Raw genomic sequence first — 20,523 nt, forward strand, 5'->3', positions numbered from 1 at the left:
CAGGTTGGAGGCTACCCATACGGAATATAAGGTGTTGTTCCTCCAACCTGAGTGTGGCTTCATCTTTACAGTAGAGGAGGCTGTGGATAGACATGTCAGAATGGGAATGGGATGTGGAATTAAAATGTGTGGCCACTGGGAGATCCTGCTTTCTCTGGCGGACAGAGCATAGATGTTCAGCAAAGCGGTCTCCCAGTCTGCGTCGGGTCTCACCAATATATAAAAGGCCACATCGGGAGCACCGGACGCAGTATATCACCCCAGTCGACTCACAGGTGAAGTGATGCCTCACCTGGAAGGACTGTTTGGGGCCCTGAATGGTGGTAAGGGAGGAAGTGTAAGGGCATGTGTAGCACTTGTTCCGCTTACATGGATAAGTGCCAGGAGGGAGATCAGTGGGGAGGGATGGGGGGGACGAATGGACAAGGGAGTTGTGTAGGGAGCAATCCCTGCGGAATGCAGAGGGGGGAGGGAAAGATATGCTTAGTGGTGGGATCCCGTTGGAGGTGGCGGAAGTTACGGAGAATAATATGTTGGACCCGGAGGCTGGTGGGGTGGTAGGTGAGGACCAGGGGAACCCTATTCCTAGTGGGGTGGTGGGAGGATGGAGTGAGAGCAGATGTACGTGAAATGGGGGAGATGCGTTTAAGAGCAGAGTTGATAGGGGAGGAAGGGAAGCCCCTTTCTTTAAAAAATGAAGACATCTCCCTCGTCCTAGAATGAAAAGCCTCATCCTGAGAGCAGATGCGGCGGAGACGGAGGAATTGCGAGAAGGGGATGGCGTTTTTGCAAGAGACAGGGTGAGAAGATGAATAGACCAGATAGCTGTCCTCCCCTATCAACTCTGCTCTTAAACGCATCTCCCCCATTTCACGTACATCTGCTCTCACTCCATCCTCCCACCACCCCACTAGGAATAGGGTTCCCCTGGTCCTCACCTACCACCCCACCAGCCTCCGGGTCCAACATATTATTCTCCGTAACTTCCGCCACCTCCAACGGGATCCCACCACTAAGCATATCTTTCCCTCCCCCCATCTCTCTGCATTCCGCAGGGATCGCTCCCTACACAACTCCCTTGTCCATTCGTCCCCCCCATCCCTCCCCACTGATCTCCCTCCTGGCACTTATCCGTGTAAGCGGAACAAGTGCTACACATGCCCTTACACTTCCTCCCTTACCACCATTCAGGGCCCCAAACAGTCCTTCCAGGTGAGGCATCACTTCACCTGTGAGTCGACTGGGGTGATATACTGCGTCCAGTGCTCCTGATGTGGCCTTTTATATATTGGTGAGACCCGACGCAGACTGGGAGACCGCTTTGCTGAACATCTACGCTCTGTCCGCCAGAGAAAGCAGGATCTCCCAGTGGCCACACATTTTAATTCCACATCCCATTCCCATTCTGACATGTCTATCCACGGCCTCCTCTACTGTAAAGATGAAGCCACACTCAGGTTGGAGGAACAACACCTTATATTCCGTATGGGTAGCCTCCAACCTGATGGCATGAACCTTGACTTCTCTAACTTCCGCTAGGCCCCACCTCCCCCTCGTACCCCATCTGTTACTCTTTTTTATGCACACATTCTTTCTCTCACTCTCCTTTTTCTCCCTCTGTCCCTCTGAATATACCTCTTGCCCATCCTCTGGGTAACCCCCCCCCTTTCTTCCCTGACCTCCTGTCCCATGATCCTCTCGTATCCCCTTCTGCCTATCACCTGTCCAGCTCTCGGCTCCATCCCTCCCCCTCCTGTCTTCTCCTTTCATTTTGGATCTCCCCCTCCCCCTCCAGCTTTCAAATCCCTTACTCACTCTTCCTTCAGTTAGTCCTGACGAAGGGTCTCGGCCTGAAACGTCGACTGCGCCTCTTCCTATAGATGCTGCTTGGCCTGCTGCGTTCACCAGCAACTTTGATGTGTGTCACTAAAGAGCAGGAGGGAGAAGAAAATGGGATATGTAACTTCAGTAGGAAATTAAATGAAGATTGAAAGTTGTGCATGGATCTAAGTCATTAAGGACTACAAAATCATGAAATATTTTTAATTGCAATTTGAATTTTCATTAAATACGATTCCATGTACATTTTTTTTTAGAGCCAGAGTGGTTATGCTGTTGAAAGTTCAATTATTCCTCTATATATAACCTTCAGAGAAGCCTTTCTCAACCTTTTTGCCCTGGAGGAACCCTTGAAATAATATTCAGGTCTCAGCGAGCCCCAGCATAAAAAATATTATATCTACAGCTCACAGCATGTCAGCATGATCAGTAAGCTATAGATATAATAATCCAAAAATAATTGTCAATCGTCTTTTGAGTACAGAATGAACTTTTAGCCAACCTTTCTTGAAGTTAATCTTTCTTTACCTTTCATAAATTAAAAAAAGCTTATAAGGCAAACATAATAAATTTCTCAATTCTGGTTTGAACTTGAGATAAGCTTACTTGGATTTCACCTTCAATGAAATGAGGTGATTTCTATCCTTGCTCTTGATGCTTGTTAAACAAGAAAATGCTTGCTCACACATGTAAGAAGTTGAAAACTGCAGCAAAATGTTCATTACTTTCTCATGAATGGCAGCATAGCTTTCTTTCACAGAAATCAAGAACTTGCCCAGGGCAGAATAGTAAATCTCATCTTGACTGCATGGTCAGAGTGCAGCTCACAAGGTTATTCTTCTTTTCTCAAAGTCAAGTTCTCAGGCTGAGCAGTAGATTTAGAGAAATGATCCCTCACCCAGTCATACACTTGTGTTGAAAGGGAGGAAAAATACTGTTCAATTTTGTTCTGCCGTTTTTCCAGGGGTGGTTTTCAATAAGACTCGAGACTTTCTGATATCCTCCTCACTCTCAAGCCAAAGTAGCAGTGGAAACATTTCACGATTTCCTTTTCCAACATAATTTTTCCAAAGATTCAGTTTCCTTTTAAATCTAAGAATCTTGTCACTTGAAGTCACCTCCAGGGCCTTGGAGAGGCTTGTTCAACTAGTTCATGCGATGAAAAATTCTGTTAAGCAGGCTAATTTCTGCAGCCATTCTTCACCTTCAAAGCACTCGGCAAAACTGACCTACTATTTTCTTGAAAGTACTCCTGCAATTCACCTTTCAGCTCATTGAGAGTTCTTCCTCTGCTAAAGTGCGCAAGTGGAACAGGTCAAAAGCTTTAAGTTCCTCGGGGTCAATATCACAGATGACCTGACTTGGTCCAACCAAGCAGAGTCCACTGCCAAGAAGGCCCACCAGCGACTTTACTTCCTGAGAAAGCTAAAGAAATTTAGCCTGTCCCCTAAAACCCTCACTAATTTTTATAGTTGCACTGTAGAAAGCATTCTTCAAGGGTGCGTCACAACCTGGTATGGAAGTTGTCCTGTCCAAGACCGGAAGAAGCTGCAGAAGATCGTGAACACAGCCCAGCGCATCACACAAACCAATCTTCCATCCTTGGACTCACTTTATACCGCACACTGTCGGAGCAGTGCTGCCAGGATAATCAAGGATACGACCCACACAGCCAACACACTTTTCATCCCTCCTCCCTCTGGGAGAAGGCTCAGGAGTTTGAAGACTCATATGGCCAGATTTGGCAACAGCTTCTTTCCAGCTGTGATAAGACTGCTGAACAGATGCTGAACCGGATCTGGGCTGTACCCTCCAAATATCCGGACTTGCCTCTCGGTTTTTTAGCGCTACCTTACTTTCTCTTTTCTATTTTCTATTTATGATTTATAATTTAAATTTTTAATGTTTACTATTGATTTGTACTCCAGGGAGCGCGAAGCGCAGAATCAAATATTGCTGTGATGATTGTATGCTCTAGTATCAATTGTTTGGCGACAATAAAGTATAAAGTAATTTATAAAGTCACCAGATTTCTATATGTAGCAGGAGATTGGTGTGCTCTCTTTCACATAGCTTTTTAAACATTCTCTAATGAAGTGGCCTTAAAGCTACTGAATAACTTGCTTCCTGAGTCTTTTAACTGATTGTGATTTTATTTTCAAAAGCTTTAATCTGTTTGTTTTGTGATGCCAATAGCTGTTTGAAGTAATCAGCACTTTTACGTGTAATATGGCTGTGGTTTGTAGTTAGTGTCTTTTCAATTTTGCTAGAGCTATTGCTACATTTGTAATTTGTTTGCCACAGACTAGGCACAATGAAATAGGACAACTTGGATCATCAATCCATGTAAAACCTATTGATAAGTAGCTTTCATTGTAAAGACGTTTTTTTTTGTGAAGCTTGGGAGTTAATTCAGGAGGAAGAGGCTGGAAGCTGGGCGAGTCCATTCAATGCTCGGAAAACGCACTTCATGCTACTCATCTGCCTATTGTCCTCCCCTCTGTCCAATACTGCATTCACCATCAGCCTACCGTACTCGTGGTGCAAAGTTAAAAAAATAATGTTTATTTTTTTAATCACGATCTCTCGCAGAACACTAGGGTTCTGTGGAACCCTGCCTTAGAGTGACAATTTCAAATTACAAGTCTCCATTCATACCACTTTATTGTTAACAGAGACGTTCTGATTTTTCATTTTTGCAAAATCTTACCTATTTTTCCTTAGTATGACCAGAACTAACAGCCTCACTTAATAACATAGCAAATTCTGATCTATCATTTAGCTATATAACCATACACTTTTTATGTGAGATTAATTTTCTTAACTTTAAATTTTTCCCCTGTGTTTCCTGAATTTTATACCCTGAAATGATACAAGAATCAAAATCCACCTACACCAGCAGTCATTTGTGCTAAACGTATCGTCATAATGGTGGCTATCTAGTGTGATGGATGAAGTTGAATTGCAAAAGCAAAGTACATTGCACAGCTTTTACAATGTATGTATGCTAGTGCAGTGGACCAAGGGCAAATCTATATCCCATTGCTTGTGTTCTACAGTTCTATTGTTCTACAGTTGACAGCTGTACTCTCATAGAGGGATGGTCTCAGCAAGCAAATAAGTGAACCTAGGAACCCGAACAATTTAACTTGTTTTGCAGCATGGGTATCCACTGTGGCTTTCTGCAAGTATTGTGCAGAACACTGATGGAACCTGAAATAGTTATGATTTCCAGTACAACTTTTTTACATATAGTGGTGCTAGAAAGTTTGTAAACTCTGTAGAATTTTCTCTATTTCTGCATAAGTATGGTCTAAAATGTGATCAGATCTTCACACAAGTGCTAAAACTAGATAAAGAGAACCCAATTAAATAAATAACACAAAAGATGATATACCTGTTCATTTATTTATTGAGAATAATGATCCAATATTACATGTATTTGTTGGAAAAAGTATGTGAACCTTTACTTTCAGTAACTGGTGTAACCCCTTCGAGCAACATTAATTTTAACCAAACGTTTCCAGTAATTGATCAGTCCTGTACATAGGCTTGAAGGAATTGTAGCCCATTCCAACTAACATAACTACTTCAACTCTGGGATGTTGGTGGGCTTCTTTGCATGAACTACTTGCTTCAGGTCCTTCCACAACATTTCTATAGGATTAAGGTCAGAACTTTGACTCGGCCATTCCAAAACATGAATTTTCTTCTTTTTAAGCCATTCTGTTGTTGATTTATTCTTGTATTTTGGATCATTGTCTTGTTGCATTATTCGACCTATTAAGCTTCAGGTAACGTACTGCTAACCTACACTCTCCTGTAAAATGTCTTGATATAATTTTGAATTCATTGTTCTCTCAATTGATTGCAAGCTATCCAAGCTCTGAGACAGCAAAGCAGCCTCAAACAATGATGCTCCTTTCATCATGCTTCACAGTTGGGATCAGGTTTTGGTGTTGGTGTGCAGTGCCTTTTCTCCTGCAAACATAGCAATGAGCATTTCTGCCAAAAGTTCATCTGTCTCATCTGTCCACAGAACAACATTCCAGAAGCATTATAGAACATCCAGATAGTCTTTTGCAGACTTGAGACATGCAGCAATGGTTTTTTTTTGGAGAGCAGTAGTTTCCTCTGTGGTGTCCTTCCACGAACACTATTCTTGTTCAGTCTTATGGTGGACACACAAACAGAGATTTCTGCAGGTCTTTTGCTGTTACAGTACCCGGGTTCTTTTTCACCTCCTTCAGCATTGCACGTTGTCCTACTGGTATGATCTTTGCAGGAGATCAGCAGGGAGAGTAGCAACAGTACTAAGTTTTCTCCATTTGTAGACAGTTTCTCTTCCTGTGGACTGATGTACACTCAGGTTTTTAAAAATGCTTTTGTAGCCTTTTCCAGCTTCAAGCATCTCTGCATTTCTTCTTCTAAGGTCTCTTTTGATTGAGGTATGGTTCACATAAACAGATCTTATTTGAGAAGGGCAGGCTCTGTCAGTAACCTGACTTTGTGTGTCTTTTTTTATAGTGCAGGGCACCCCTACAAGCCACACCTCCAATCTTATCTCCTTGGTTGGAACACCCGACTCCAAATAGCTCTGTAGAATGCATAATCTGAGAGGTTCACATACTTTTCCCTACAAATACATCTAATATTGGATAATTTTTCTCAATAAATAAATGAACAAGTATAATGTTTAGTATTATTTATTTAATTGTGTTCTCTTTATCTAGTTTTAGGACTTGAGCGAAGATCTGATCACATTTTAGGTCATATTCGTACAGAAACAGAGGAATTTCTACAGGGTTCACAAACTTTCTAGCACTACTGTAGCCATTTGACAGTCTATGGGGTTCCCTTTGTCTTGTAGGAAACAAATAGAGAGATGTTGTCTACCAAGTGAAATTTGTAAATTATTTTTTAATGATTAGAATATTTCAGGCTGTTGTCTTCTTTTGATCATAAGGTAAAGCGTAATGTAACTAACAAAAAAAATTATTTATATCAAATTATAGCACATTTTTGCAATATTCCAAGCACTTGTTCCCATTGAGCAGTCTGTTTAAACAAATAAACATTCTTGTTCGTTGTCACACTATCATTTAACAGTTGCAGTGGATTTTTTGACAGCTGTAATTATATGCGATCAGTCCTCCTGGACCAGGCATAATGCTTGAAGTTACTGCCCATGGTCCACGGCAGCTTGTACAATTTTGGTCCAGGATCTGAGGGCTACCTTCACTGACCATGAATTCAGAGTGGCAGTTAGGCCTTGGACAGCATAGCCTTGAAGCCTTGCCACTCTAATCCTCACAACAGGCTTTGAGAGAGGTCAAAGCTGAAAGATGTACTTTGTTCCTGTCAAAGCAGTCAAAGATTTTAACAGTTTTTAAAATGCTCCTGAATTCTTTTTCATTAAAACAATTATATATAAATGTAACAATTATATAAACGTATATGGAGGGCTATGATCCCAGTACGGGTTGATGAAAGTAGGTAGTTTAAATGGTTTTTGGCATGGACTAGATGGGCCGATGGGCCTGTTTCGGTACTGTACCTCTCTATGACTGAATGATTTAAAAAATATTTCTTTTGAAATATAATTGAAAACAGAAGAGCACTTAGAGATGATGAATATCATTAGATCAAAGTAACATAACTTTTGAAAAAACAACTGCTTACTTTTCTCTCTGCATCTTAATGTGTAGTCCTGGCATATCCATTGAAATCAGTGGGAACTCTGATCCTTTGTCTGGCCTGATGTTTGTGATGGATCAAAGATGTTTTTAAAGATTGTATTCGTTTCATTTATGTTGCAACTGCATCCACTATTTTGATATTTTTTATTAACCCTTCTACTTTTTCCCACTGTTAGATAAACAGAGTTATGACTAAATTATGTTCATAAATTAAATGGAATCCACATGCCAGGTTAATCTGTTTTTAATTTAATTAATTAATTTAGAGATACAGCACGGAATAGACCCATCTGGCCTTTCAAGCCACGCTGCCAGCATCCCACCAATTAACCCTAAACTAATCATGGAATGACCTATTAACCTATAACCGGTACACCTTTGGACTGTGGGAGGAAACCAGATCACCCGGAGGAAAGCCATGCATTCCACAGGGAGGATGTACCAACTCCTTGCAGAGGATGCTAGGATTGAACTCCAAGTTCTGACGCCCCAAGCTGCAAAAGTGTTGTGCTAACTGCAGCGCCACTGTGGCACCTTTTAATATTGCTTTCACATCATTAGATGATGGAATTGGCTGTGATCATGCAGATAAATGATCAGATTTGCAAAGTAAATCTGTCATTGAATGTATTGAATTTGCATAGCTAATAAATTATCAGCATCACAAGTTATTTAATGTATTTTGCCAACCAAATTGATGAATAAGCTTTGGAAAATTTTAGAATTGAGAATTAATCCACTTGATAAAAGTAATTAAGATCACTGTCCACAAATAGTGAAGTTTAGAGTAAACATCTTAATAATTGTTGGCTTCAGTGAATTTGTGCAATAATAAAAACATTAATTGTCTATCCATCATTTACTTGGTTAAGTGATGGTAACTTTTGAGAAATCACAAGGATCTGTTGAGTTTATAAATGATTGGGATCCATTAAAGCAGGTATTCCCAACCTAGGGTACATGGACCCCTTGCTTAATGGTATTGGCCCATGGCATAAAAATGTTTGGGAACCCTTGCTTTAAGGAGAATTCCTTTGAGTGTTCCTTCTGAAGTCACTTTCCCAGGTTAATTGATCACTTTCTTAAGTTAATTGACTTGACTTGAAACCAGGATGAAATGGGAGATAAAGTTAATAGTATTGGAGATGAAGGTAGGTTTCGGAATACCATTGAGAGATCATGTAAATTTTGAAACGTTTCATGTTCGGGCTAGAGCTAACTCTAGTTACATAGACGGTTTCTATATTGTTATCTAAAATTGGGGTGGAAAGTGTACAGATTTTATAGGTATCAAGAAACCTGTTGTTTTGTGAGTGCAGTGAGGTTGACTGTATTAACATCCTAAATTTTTTTACAGGCTGTTCAGAAATCTTTACAAAAGAGAGCATCAACAAGAGAAGATGCAGTTGCATCCACAAGTAACCTAGATGAGGTAGTAGATGAACTTGCAAAAATTCTTAGTCTGTGTCACGAGGTAGTTACTAATTTATGAACCAATTTTGTATTCTTTGGAAAATTCATTCTGCTTTAAAAGTGAAGGTTTTGGAATAACAAATTACCTACATTGAACAGATAAGTTGATGAATCTAATATCCAATTTATGATTTTTTTATAATTCAAGATTACTGAACACTGGATCTTAAATCTGTATTTTTATCTTATTATTGATTATTATTGTGGAAGTAATTATATTTTCAGTTCCATTTCAATTATTCATATTTATATGCACTTTCTACTGTAAATTTGTTTTCATTTTAAAATATAGTAGTCATTAAGCTGCATTTGTTTTGCTGTTCTGGAGTTTTAGATGGATATTAAGGATATCAAAGAGGATCTATTGCAAGAGGGACATCAGTGTGATGTGGTTTGTCTATGGAGTTTTTTTCTGAAAATATGGTTCATAAATTCAAGTGTGCAAGCTCGAAATGATTGGTGACTTATGAGGTAGGTCCCCAGATATGTTCACTGGGTTTCATGATAACAGAGCTGACCAACTTTCGATAGCCTGCCAGAGAACTGTTTTGAAACAGTGCACTGCTGCTTGCGCAGTAGTATATATGCAGGTCAGTTTGAAAAATATGGTGTCAAGAATTGCTGGAGGGGTCAGTAGTTTCCCTGAACTTTCCTCGCAGCTCAGGGATGCTCTAATAGTGACAATATTCAAGAGGGAAGACAAGGCAGCTTGTGGCAATTACAAAGGCATTCTCTCCTGACAACAAAGTGCTTGTATATATCCTTGCATGACTCCTTCCGCTGTATGAAGAAGTACTCCCTGAATTGCAGTGTGGTTTCTGCCCATCTAGAGGTACTGCAGACATGATCTTCACAGCATGTTAATTGCAGGAAAAATGCTATGACCAAAAGCAACCCATGTACTTGGCTTTCATAGATACAGTAGACCAGCAAGGTCTGTGATGGATACTATCAAGACATGGCTTCCCTGACAAATACTCTTGAATACTGAGGCTGTGCATGATGGCATGTCAGCGAGCATAATCAACAATAGTGGCGCTGAATCAGAATGATTCACTGTTAAGACAGGAGTCAATCAGGACTCTATTATTGCACCACCCTATTTGCCAACTTTATTACTGCATTCCTTCACCTCATTGACCAAGACCTGCCACAGGGAATCCCAGTTGTGTATGGAATGAACACCAGGTTTTTCAACCTCAGCTGGCTCAAGGTCAAGAACAAGGTCAACACTGCTGTCATGGAACTTCAGTATGCAGATGACAACATCACAGCACACTCTAAAGATGATCTCCAATGTATCCTGAATAGCTCTGCCAAGACACTTCGGGCCCTAGGTCTTCTATTGAACATAAACAAAAAAGATAAAGGTCCTATATCAGCCACCACCCAACCATCTATTTATCCAACCTTCCATAAAAGTTGACGATATTGCTCTTGAAAATGAAAATTACTTTTCCTACCTTGGCAGCATTCTCTATTAAAAGCAGATATTGACTCAGAGATCAACCACCACCTAAGTATTGCTAGTGGAGCTAATGCAAGATTAAGGAAAAGAGGTTTTAAAGACTGCAACCTACACATCAAACCAAAACTTCAGGTTTATAGAGCAGTTAGTCTTCTTACATTACTTTACGGAACTGAGTCATGGATCATGGACCACCTACAGTAGGCACCTGAAAGCCCTGGACAGTACCACCAAAGAGCCTTACGAAAGGTTTTGAGGATCAGCTGAAGGACAGATTCACTAACACCAGAGTACTGGAGGAGGCCAACATGAACAGCATCTCCAACACAATAAACCAATACCATCTCTGATGGATAGGTCATGTCATCTGGGTGCTATGCTACGTGAGGACAACCTCCACTGTGCTACATAGAACAAAAGAAACTGAACACCCAAAAGACCGAACCACTAATCACGGCCACCACATCATCGTACCCACAATGCACCAGAATATGTAGATCCCTGATCAGTCTCCACAGCCACCTGAGGACCCAGCAATAGACAACCCCTTAGGAGAGCATCATACCCGACTTGAGTGATCGCATTAAAGAAGCATTGAGAATTGTGGAAAGATGGAGCCATGGAGCTAGGATTCCTTACTTCATAGCAATTTGGAGGCTGCGGCTAGAACAGAGGGGAGGAATGGCTGGGTCCACGGTTGTTTGGAGAAGTGTAGGTGAATTTTGGTTTCCTTGTTGCCCCTGAGCCCATTTTTCCTGTCCCTTTGTTCTATAAATAACCTTTAAGATGTTCTCAGTCATACTCAATGGATAGGAATAGGATGCTCTGGAGGATGAACAAGTGGCTGAGGAACTGGTGTAGGGGGCAAGGTTTTAGATTTCAGGATAATTGGGACCTCTTCTGGGGCAGGTGGGACCTGTACAAGAGAGACGGGTTACACTTGAACTACAGGGGGACCAATATCCTTTCAGGGAGGTTTGTTAGTGCTATTGGGGAGGCTTTAAACTAGATTTGCAGGGGGATGGGAATCAGAGTGCCAGAGCTGACAGTGTGGCTGGGGTGAAAATAAATGATGTTAAAAGTTCAAGCAAATCCGCTTAAGAGAAAGGTTGTGAGTGGTGGTAAAAATCTTCTGAGGTGTATATATTTCAATGCTAGGAGTATTGCGGGGAAGGCGGATGAGTTGAGGGCGTGGATTGACACGTGGAATTATGACGTTATAGCAATTAGTGAAACTTGGCTACAGGAGGGGCAGGACTGGCAGCTTAATATTCCAGGGTTCTGATGTTTCAGATGTGATCGAGGCAGAGGAATGAAGGGTGGGGGAGTAGCATTGCTTGTTAGGGAAAATATTACAGCAGTGCTCAGGCAGGACAGATTAGAGGGCTTGTCTACTGAGTCCTTATGGGTGGAGCTGAGAAACAGGAAAGGTATGGCCACATTAGTGGGGTTGTATTACAGACCACCCAATAGTCAACGAGAAGTGGAAGAGCAAATCTGCAGAGAGATAGCAGGCAACTGCAGGAAACATAAAGTTGTGGTGGTAGGGGATTTTAATTTTCCATATATTGATTGGGACTCCCATACTGTTAGGGGTCTAGATGGTTTAGAGTTTGTAAAATGTGTTCAGGAAAGTTTTCTAAATCAATATATAGAGGGACCAACTAGAGGGGATGCAATATTGGATCTCCTGTTAGGAAACGAGTTAGGACAAGTGACAGAAGTCTGTGTAGGGGAGCACTTTGGTTCCAGTGATCATAACACCATCAGTTTCAACTTGATCATGGACAAGGATAGATCTGGTCCTAGGGTTGAGGTTCTGAACTGGAAGAAGGCCAAATTTGAAGAAATGAGAAAGGATCTAAAAAGCGTGGATTGGGATAGGTTGTTCTCTGGCAAGGATGTGATCGGTAGGTGGGAAGCCTTCAAAGGGGAAATTTTGAGAGTGCAGAATTTGGATGTTCCTGTCAGGATTAAAGGCAAAGTGAATAGGAATAAGGAACCTTGGTTCTGAAGGGATATTGCAACTCTGATAAAGAAGAAGAGGGAGTTGTATGACATGTATAGGAAGCAGGGAGTAAATAAGGTGCTTGAGGAGTATAAGAAGTGCAAGAAAATACTTAACAAAGAAATCAGGAGGGCTAAAAGAAGACATGAGGTTGCCTTGGCAGTCAAAGTGAAGGATAATCCAAAGAGCTTTTACAGGTATATTAAGAGCAAAAGGATTGTAAGGGATAAAATTGGTCCTCTTGAAGATCAGAGTGGCCGGCTATGTGCGGAACCAAAGGAAATGGGGGAGATCTTAAACAGGTTTTTTGCGTCTGTATTTACTAAGGAAACTGGCATGAAGTCTATGGAATTAAGGGAAACAAGTAGTGAGATCATGGAAAGTGTACAGATCGAAAAGGAGGAGATCCTTGCTGTCTTGAGGAAAATTAAAGTGGATAAATCCCTGGGACCTGACAGGGTGTTCCCTTGGACCTTGAAGGACACTAGTGTTGAAATTGCAGGGGCCCTGGCAGAAATATTTAAAATGGCACTGTCTACAGGTGAGGTGCCGGAGGATTGGAGAGTGGCTCATGTTGTTCCGTTGTTTAAAAAAGGATCGAAAAGTAACCCGGGAAATTACAGGCCGGTAAATTTAATGCCGGTAGTAGGTAAGTTATTGGAGGGAGTACTAAGAGACAGAATCTACAAGCATTTGGATAGACAGGGACTTATTAGGGAGAGTCAGCATGGCTTTGTGCGTGGTAGGTCATGTTTGACCAATCTATTGGCGTTCTTCAACGAGGTTACCAGGAAGGTGGATGAAAGGAAGACAGTGGATATTGTCTACATGGACCTCAGTAAGGCCTTTGACAAGGTCCCGCATGGGAGGTTAGTTAGGAAAATTCAGTTGCTGGGTATACATGGAGAGGTTAAATTGGATTAGATATTGGCTCAATGGAAGAAGCCAAAGAGTGGTAGTAGAGAATTGCTTCTCCGAGTGGAGGCCTGTGACTAGTGGTGTGCCACAGGGATCAGTGCTGGGTCCATTGTTATTTGTCATCAATATCAATGATCTGGATGATAATGTGGTAAATTGGATCAGCAAATTTGCGGATGATACAAAGATTGGAGGTGTAGCAGACAGTGAAGAAGGTTTTCAGAGCCTGCAGAGGGACTTGGACCAGCTGGAAAAATGGGCAGATGGAGTTTAATACAGACAAGTGTAAAGTATTGCACGTTGGAAGGACAAACCAAGATAGAACATACAGGGTTAATGATAAGGCACTGAGGAGTGCAGTGGAACAGAGGGATCTGGGAATACAGATACAAAATTCCCTAAAAGTGGCGTCACAGGTAGATAGGGTCGTAAAGAGAGCTTTTGGTACATTGGCCTTTATTAATCAAAGTATTGAGTATAAGAGCTGGAATGTTATGATGAGGTTGTATAAGGCATTGGTGAGGCCGAATCTGGAGTATTGTGTTCAGTTTTGGTCACCAAATTACAGGAAGGATATAAATAAGGTTGAAAGAGTGCAGAGAAGGTTTACAAGGATGTTGCTGGGACTTGAGAAACTCAGTTACAGAGAAAGGTTGAATAGGTTAGGACTTTATTCCCTGGAGCGTAGAAGAATGAGGGGAGATTTGATAGAGGTATATAAAATTATGATGGGTATAGATAGAGTGAATGCAAGCAGGCTTTTTCCACTGAGGCACGGGGAGAAAAAAAACCAGAGGACATGGGTTAAGGGTGAGGGGGGAAAAGTTTAAAGGGAACATTAGGAGGGGCTTCTTCACACAGAGAGTGGTGGGAGTATGGAATGAGCTGGCAGACGAGGTGGTAAATGCGAGTTCTTTTTTAACATTTAAAAATAAATTGGACAGATACATGGATGGGAGGTGTATGGAGGGATATGGTCCGTGTGCAGGTCAGTGGGACTAGGCAGAAAATGGTTCGGCACAGCCAAGAAGGGCCAAAAGGCCTGTTTCTGTGCTGTAGTTTCTATGGAAACAGATTATTCAAAGCAGATCAAGAGGCTTGAGCATTTTTCTGCATCTAGCCCACATCCCTGTAAACCTTTCGTACCTGTCCAAATCCTTCTCTAATACTGACTGTCCCTGCTCTGGAATGTTCCATATATTCACCACACCCTGTATGGAAAAACTTGCCTCTGATCTCCTTTAAATATTTTCCCTCTCACCTTCAACATATGTTCTTTAGTTTAAGAACCTCCAACTATGGAGAAAAACTGTGACTATCTAACCTCTCTGTTTTATAAATCGCTATGTCACCACTCCTCAACTTCCCTGTGCTCCAGGGAGAGGGAAAAGTGAAGAGATAAAGGGGTCAGAAGGATAACGGAAAACAAAAGTGGGGGGAGCAGAGGCAGATGGGAGTGGTTCCCAGAAGTTAGAAAAATCAATGTTGATGCCATCGGGTTGGAGACTACTCATTTCCTCATTCCCCTCCCCAGCCATCGTGTCCTGCCTATTGTTGTGTATTTAATATTTCAGTAATACTTGAGCTGTGTGTGTGTGTGTGTGTGTGTGTGTGTGTGTGCACGCATGCATGTTGGTTGGACATTCTTGGTTGTTTAATTAATTCATTACGGGTTAAATTAAAATACGTGAATTGCATACGTCATCATGCAACCACACGATATGCTCGCTTAAGGTAAAAAAACAAAGTTAGACTTGCATCTCTCAGCTCCCTTGTTTTCCTTTGCATTAGTTTAATGTTTTGAAGTCGCAAAACATAACAGTGGTGATGAGGTATTTTAAAAATTGTCCCGAGTTGCCTACCAACCTGTTGAAAGCAGCGAGACGTTTGAGTTTAAGAAAAGCACAGTGAGGAACAGCGAGTTTAAAAAAAAACGCAGCTCAGCACATGCAGAACAAGTCAAGTTTAAAAAAAGGGCAGAAAACAGAAGAATTCAGGATTCATAAACAGTAACAGGTGATAATCATTAAAAAAAAGAGCAGAAATGGCTGGCTACATCGGATGGATAAATGTATTTGATTGCTTAATGGTGTTACGTACCCCTTAACTGGATTGCCAAACCAGCAGAAATGGACCACTCATTGGAGTCTGGATTACTAGGAACTAATAAAGTTTTATTAAAGAAATAAGTAACACAGTACTTTAATCGTAAGGATATAAATGCAACAGGTTAGCAATGATAATACACACATGTACACAGAACTAGGGTAATAGGGATCAACCAAGCTCTATCGCAGTCTTGGGGTAAAATGATCAGTCTTAAGTGACGCAGAGTTCAGTTCAGCTTAGTACAGTTCGCAGTAATCGCTGTTGTGCTGTTGGAGAGAGAGAGAGGGAGGGGGATGCAATTTGATTCAGGCAGACCTTTGATGTCTTCGCAGTTGGTTTCGGGCGGACCCTTTTATGTCTTCTAACCCGCTGTGGTCACACACTGTGACCCCTCCATTCCGGATACGATCGTTCTTCCGTGGTGAACCCAGCACCCAGGCAAGGGCAGACACACACACCAGGTTCCCACCGATCGTACCTTTACACCCTGTGAGTCTATGGTCGGTTCCCGTGAACGGACCTCCAAACTCACACCAACTTGTGGGGGCACACCGCTCTTTCCAGGGTCTTGCTATCTCATGATCCCGTGGTGTGTCGCGTGCCTTAGCGAATCTGCTCTATTTATCCCCCTGCTGGGGTAGCGCCTGTCCATCAAACTTCAAACAGTTCAGGTTCAAAGTAACTGGTCTGTCAATATTCTGAATTGTGTTTCTTTTCTGTTAATCCCTCTCTCCTCTCTTACTAGCATTTTGAATGTTTCTCCATTGTCTCTCTTATCTCTCCAATTAGCATCAATCGTCCGATAGCTTGGTTTGGCGTCACAATGGGCAACTGTCTCATGTATACTGAGCTAATTGAACAGTATTTTGAAGCAAATGAAATAACCAATGAGAAATGAGTACCAATTTTTCTGAGTTCATTGGGTTTAAAGGCATACAGTTTATTTCGAACTTTGACTGCTCCAAAATTAGCACAGGATGGTGACACAGAATCGCCTTCAGACTCTCGAAGGCCTGTTGACAAAGGTTGTCCCACACAAACTTCACATTATTTGGCAAGAGCTTAGTAAGAGGGAGGGTAATATCCGCAAAGTTTTTGCGAAACTTCCGATAGTACCCCACCATCCCCAAGAACCTTCCCAGGGCTCTCTTGTCTGTCGGGGTGGGGACTTCAGAGATAGCCTGCACCTTAGCCTGCATCAGTGCCAGCTGCCCCTGTCCTACCACAAATCCCAGATAAGTGACCTTCACGTGGCCAAATTCACTTTTTGCGAGGTTCACTGTCAGGTTGGCTTCAGACAGCCATTTAAACAGTTCCTCTACTGCCACAATGTGCTCCTCCCACGTGTCACTCCAGACCACTAAATCGTCAATATACGCTTCAGCGTTCCTTAACCCTTTTATCACTGAATTAATCATCCTCTGGAAGGTCCCTGGGGTGTTTTTCATGACAAAAGGTAAAACATTATACTCGTATAACCTGGATGGAGTGACAAATGCTGAGATTTCTCTAGCCCGGTCGGTTAAAGGAACACACCAGTATCCTTTCAGCTAATCGATCTTGGTGATGTACTTAGTTCTCCCCACTTTATCGATGCAATCGTCTACCCTTGGGATGGGATACGCATCAGTTTTTGTGATGGTGTTCACTTTTCTGTAATCTGTGCAGAATTGTATGCTCCCATCGACTTTCGAGACAACCACACAGGGAGACGCCCACTCCAATTTGGATGGCCTAATAATATCTGAGGCTAGAATGTGTTCAATTTCTTTCTCCACCAGCTTGCCCTTCTCCAAGTTCATCCTATAGGGGTGTTGTTTAATAGGCTGGTCTGGAGTGACAATAACATCATGCACCGTCCCTTTGCATCGCCTCGGGACGTCCGGACATACGTCTGCGTGCCGGTTAATTTATCAGCGGCTCGCTCTGTTCGGGGGTTAGGTGAGAGACCTTATCAGCAAAATTGGCCAAAACAATAGAGTTCTCCCATCTGGTCAGCACCATACTTATCTTTTCAAAATGGGGTTTCCCCTAGCCTCATTAATTTTCGTGATAACACCGACTAGGTCTGCTCGCTTATCGTGGCAAGCTGTTAACATATCAATAGACTGTAACTGTGTTAGCTCACATCTACAATACTCAATAATATCCTCCCTCATGCTCGGCCAGCAAAACTCTTTCATAATTCTATCGACTGTCTTCCTCACCCCAAAATGTCCACCGAGGGTTATCTTGTGAGCCAGGTTAAAAATCTCATTCCTATAAACTTTCAGCACTACCACCTGGTGCACCACCCCCCATTCCTCATCTGAGGGCATGGTACTTGGTCTCCATTTCCTCATTAGTACTCCCTCCTTCACATAATAGGCCACTGGCTCCCTTTTTAATTCTGCTCCGGAGAGAGCTGTCTCCGTCAAAACCATCAGCTTCTCGTCTCGTTTCTGTGCCTGTATAAATTTCTTTCTTGCTAATGATAAATCTGCCTCAACTCCCTCACTTCCTTCCGCTTCACTATGCTCCTTCTTCTCACTTTCTAACCCCTCCTGGTACAAGGCTGGTAAAAACATCTCAGCTAAATCTATATTCGCTTCGGCAGCCTTTCTGGACATGCGCCGAGTCACTGCTCAAACGGGATAAACCTGTGAGTCTATGGGCGGGTCTTCAATCCTGGCAGGTTTGCTCGTCAGCTTTACTGCTGGGTACACCTCTCCAACTGCAAGGTCATTACTGAGTAAGACCTCCACGTCTTCCATCGGTAGTTCGGGCCTCACCCCTATCATGACTGGTCTGGAGACCGAGTCGCTTTTTAGGTGTATCTAGTGCAAAGGTATGCTTCAGTCCCTTTCCCAATGCCTTTTATCACACTGAACTCCCCAATCTCAGTTTCTGAACTAGAGTCTAACACACTCCTTAAGATCAATGACTGACAAGCTCCAGTGTCTCTCCAGATCTGTTCTGGAACTGGGTTTGACCCTTCCTTCACCAACACCAATCTGGCCGAAATAAACTTCTCGCACCCTTCCTGAACTCTATCAGACATCTTCTCCCCGAGCGGTTTGTTTGCTGGCTCAATACAGCCAGTCGGAGTCGTCGTTTTTCCTTTCCCCGTCTCCTTCTTTGGGGCAAAGCACCTGGACGCAAAGTGACCAGCTTCCCCACAATTATAGCATACGACCCCAGGAGACTTCCTACCAAACTGCTTCCTGTCTTCCTTATCCTTCTCACTAGTCCCTGGCTTACTTTCTGGCTTTTCCGGTGGACTCTCTCCGCCCTCTCGACTACCCTTCTGGTAGCTTTTACTCGGGGTAAACTTCGTTTTGTGTGTTAACGCATACTCATCCGCTAACTTAGCAGTTGCGGCTAAGGTTTCTGCCTCTTTCTCATCTAGATAGGGTCTCATACCTTCAGGGACACAACCTTTAAATTGCTCAATCAGTATTAGCTGTAACAGTCTGTCATAATCCCCATTGACCCCTTCCGAGGCGCACCAATGCTCACAATACATCTGCATCTCACGGGCAAACTCTAAATATGTGCGGCCCCACTGCTTCCTCACATTCTGGAACCTCTGCCGGTATGCCTTCGGGACCAACTCATAAATCCTGAGTATAGCCTCTTTCACCACATCATACCTCTGGGTATCTTCTGCTAACAATGCCGAGTAAGCTTGCAGAGCCTTCCCTTTAAGTACGCTCTGAAGCAAAACAGCCCACTTATCCCTCGGCCAGTCCTGACTTGCAGCGACTTTTTCAAAATGTAGAAAATACCAATCAACATCAGCCTCCTCAAATGGGGGAACCAGCCTAACCTCCTGGATCGCCCTGAACTCTCCACCTTGGTTCGGCATGGGGCCCTGCGCTAGCATCATCCTTAACTTCTCCAGCTCAAATTCCCTTTCCTTCTGTTCCTCTCTCTCTTGCTGTTCTAACTGCCTCTCTCTCTCTCTTCTCCTTCTAACTGCCTGTCTTCTCGTTCCAACTGTCTGTCTCTCTCTTCTCGTTCCAACTGCTTTATTCGGAACTCGTGCTCTAGTCTCAATTTTTCAATCTGTAGCTGTACTGCTTCTCCACCAGGTTTGCCCATAGACACCACCTCCAGCTCCCCTTGGGGAAATACACCTTTAGATACATATGCTCTATGATAGCTCTGTGCATCTCCGCTCTCCTCATTGTCGACTTCCCCTTAAAAAGATTCAACCGTTTGGCAACAGTTGCCAATTCTGATTTCCTGGCATCCTCTAATGCCTCCAAGGTTGGCGCCTTTAGAAATTCCTCAATCTCCATTTCTGCTGTTTGCCCTTTCTTTCTTTCGGGAATTTTAACCCAATCAATTTACCCAGTCCCAAATTTGGCGTTCAAAATCGCGGACGAGATCCCCACTTATGTTACGTACCCCATAACTGCATTGCCAAACCAGCAGAAATGGACCAGTCGTTGGGTCTGGATTACTAGGAACTAATAAAGTTTTATTAAAGAAATAAGTAACACAGTACTCTAATCGTAAGGATATAAATGCAACATGTTAGCAATGATAATACACGCATGTACACAGAACTAGGGTAATAGGGATTAACCAAGCTCTATCGCAGTCGAGGGGTAAAATGATCAGTCTTAAGTGACGCAGAGTTCAGTTCAGCTTAGTACAGTTCGCAGTAATCGCTGTTGTGCCGTTGGAGAGAGAGAGAGGGAGGGCGATGCAATTTGATTCAGACAGACCTTTGATGTCTTCGCATTTGGTTTCGGGTGGACCCTTTTATGTCTTCTAACCCGCTGTGGTCACCGACTGTGACCTCTCCGTTCCGGATACGATAGTTCTTCCGTGGTGAACCCGGCACCCAGGCAAGGGCGGACACACACACCAAGTTCCCACCGATAGTACCTTTACACCCTGTGAGCCTATGGTCAGTTCCCGCGAACCGGACCTCCAAACTCACACCAACTTGTGGGGGCACACCGCTCTTTCCAGGGTCTTGTTATCTCGTGATCTCGTGGTGTGTCACATGCCTTAGC

The 20,523-nt window shown here is 42.8% G+C and overlaps 1 protein-coding gene across 2 annotated transcripts in view; it reads left to right on the forward strand.

The window, feature by feature from the left end:
• Positions 1–20,523, forward strand: part of cfap36 (cilia and flagella associated protein 36) — a 120,551-nt gene that overhangs the window by 76,379 nt on the left and 23,649 nt on the right. Inside the window, exon 7 of one of the 2 annotated variants that reach the window (XM_063055925.1) lies at positions 8,896–8,970. The exons of the other annotated variant lie outside the window; for it this stretch is intronic. Coding sequence (XP_062911995.1) covers positions 8,896–8,970 — 75 coding nt within the window. The remainder of the gene's footprint in view (positions 1–8,895; positions 8,971–20,523) is intronic. 2 annotated transcript variants of the gene reach the window in all.

The sequence above is a fragment of the Mobula hypostoma genome, chromosome 8, assembly GCF_963921235.1.
Source record: "Mobula hypostoma chromosome 8, sMobHyp1.1, whole genome shotgun sequence".
Taxonomy (NCBI): Eukaryota; Metazoa; Chordata; class Chondrichthyes; order Myliobatiformes; family Myliobatidae; genus Mobula; species Mobula hypostoma.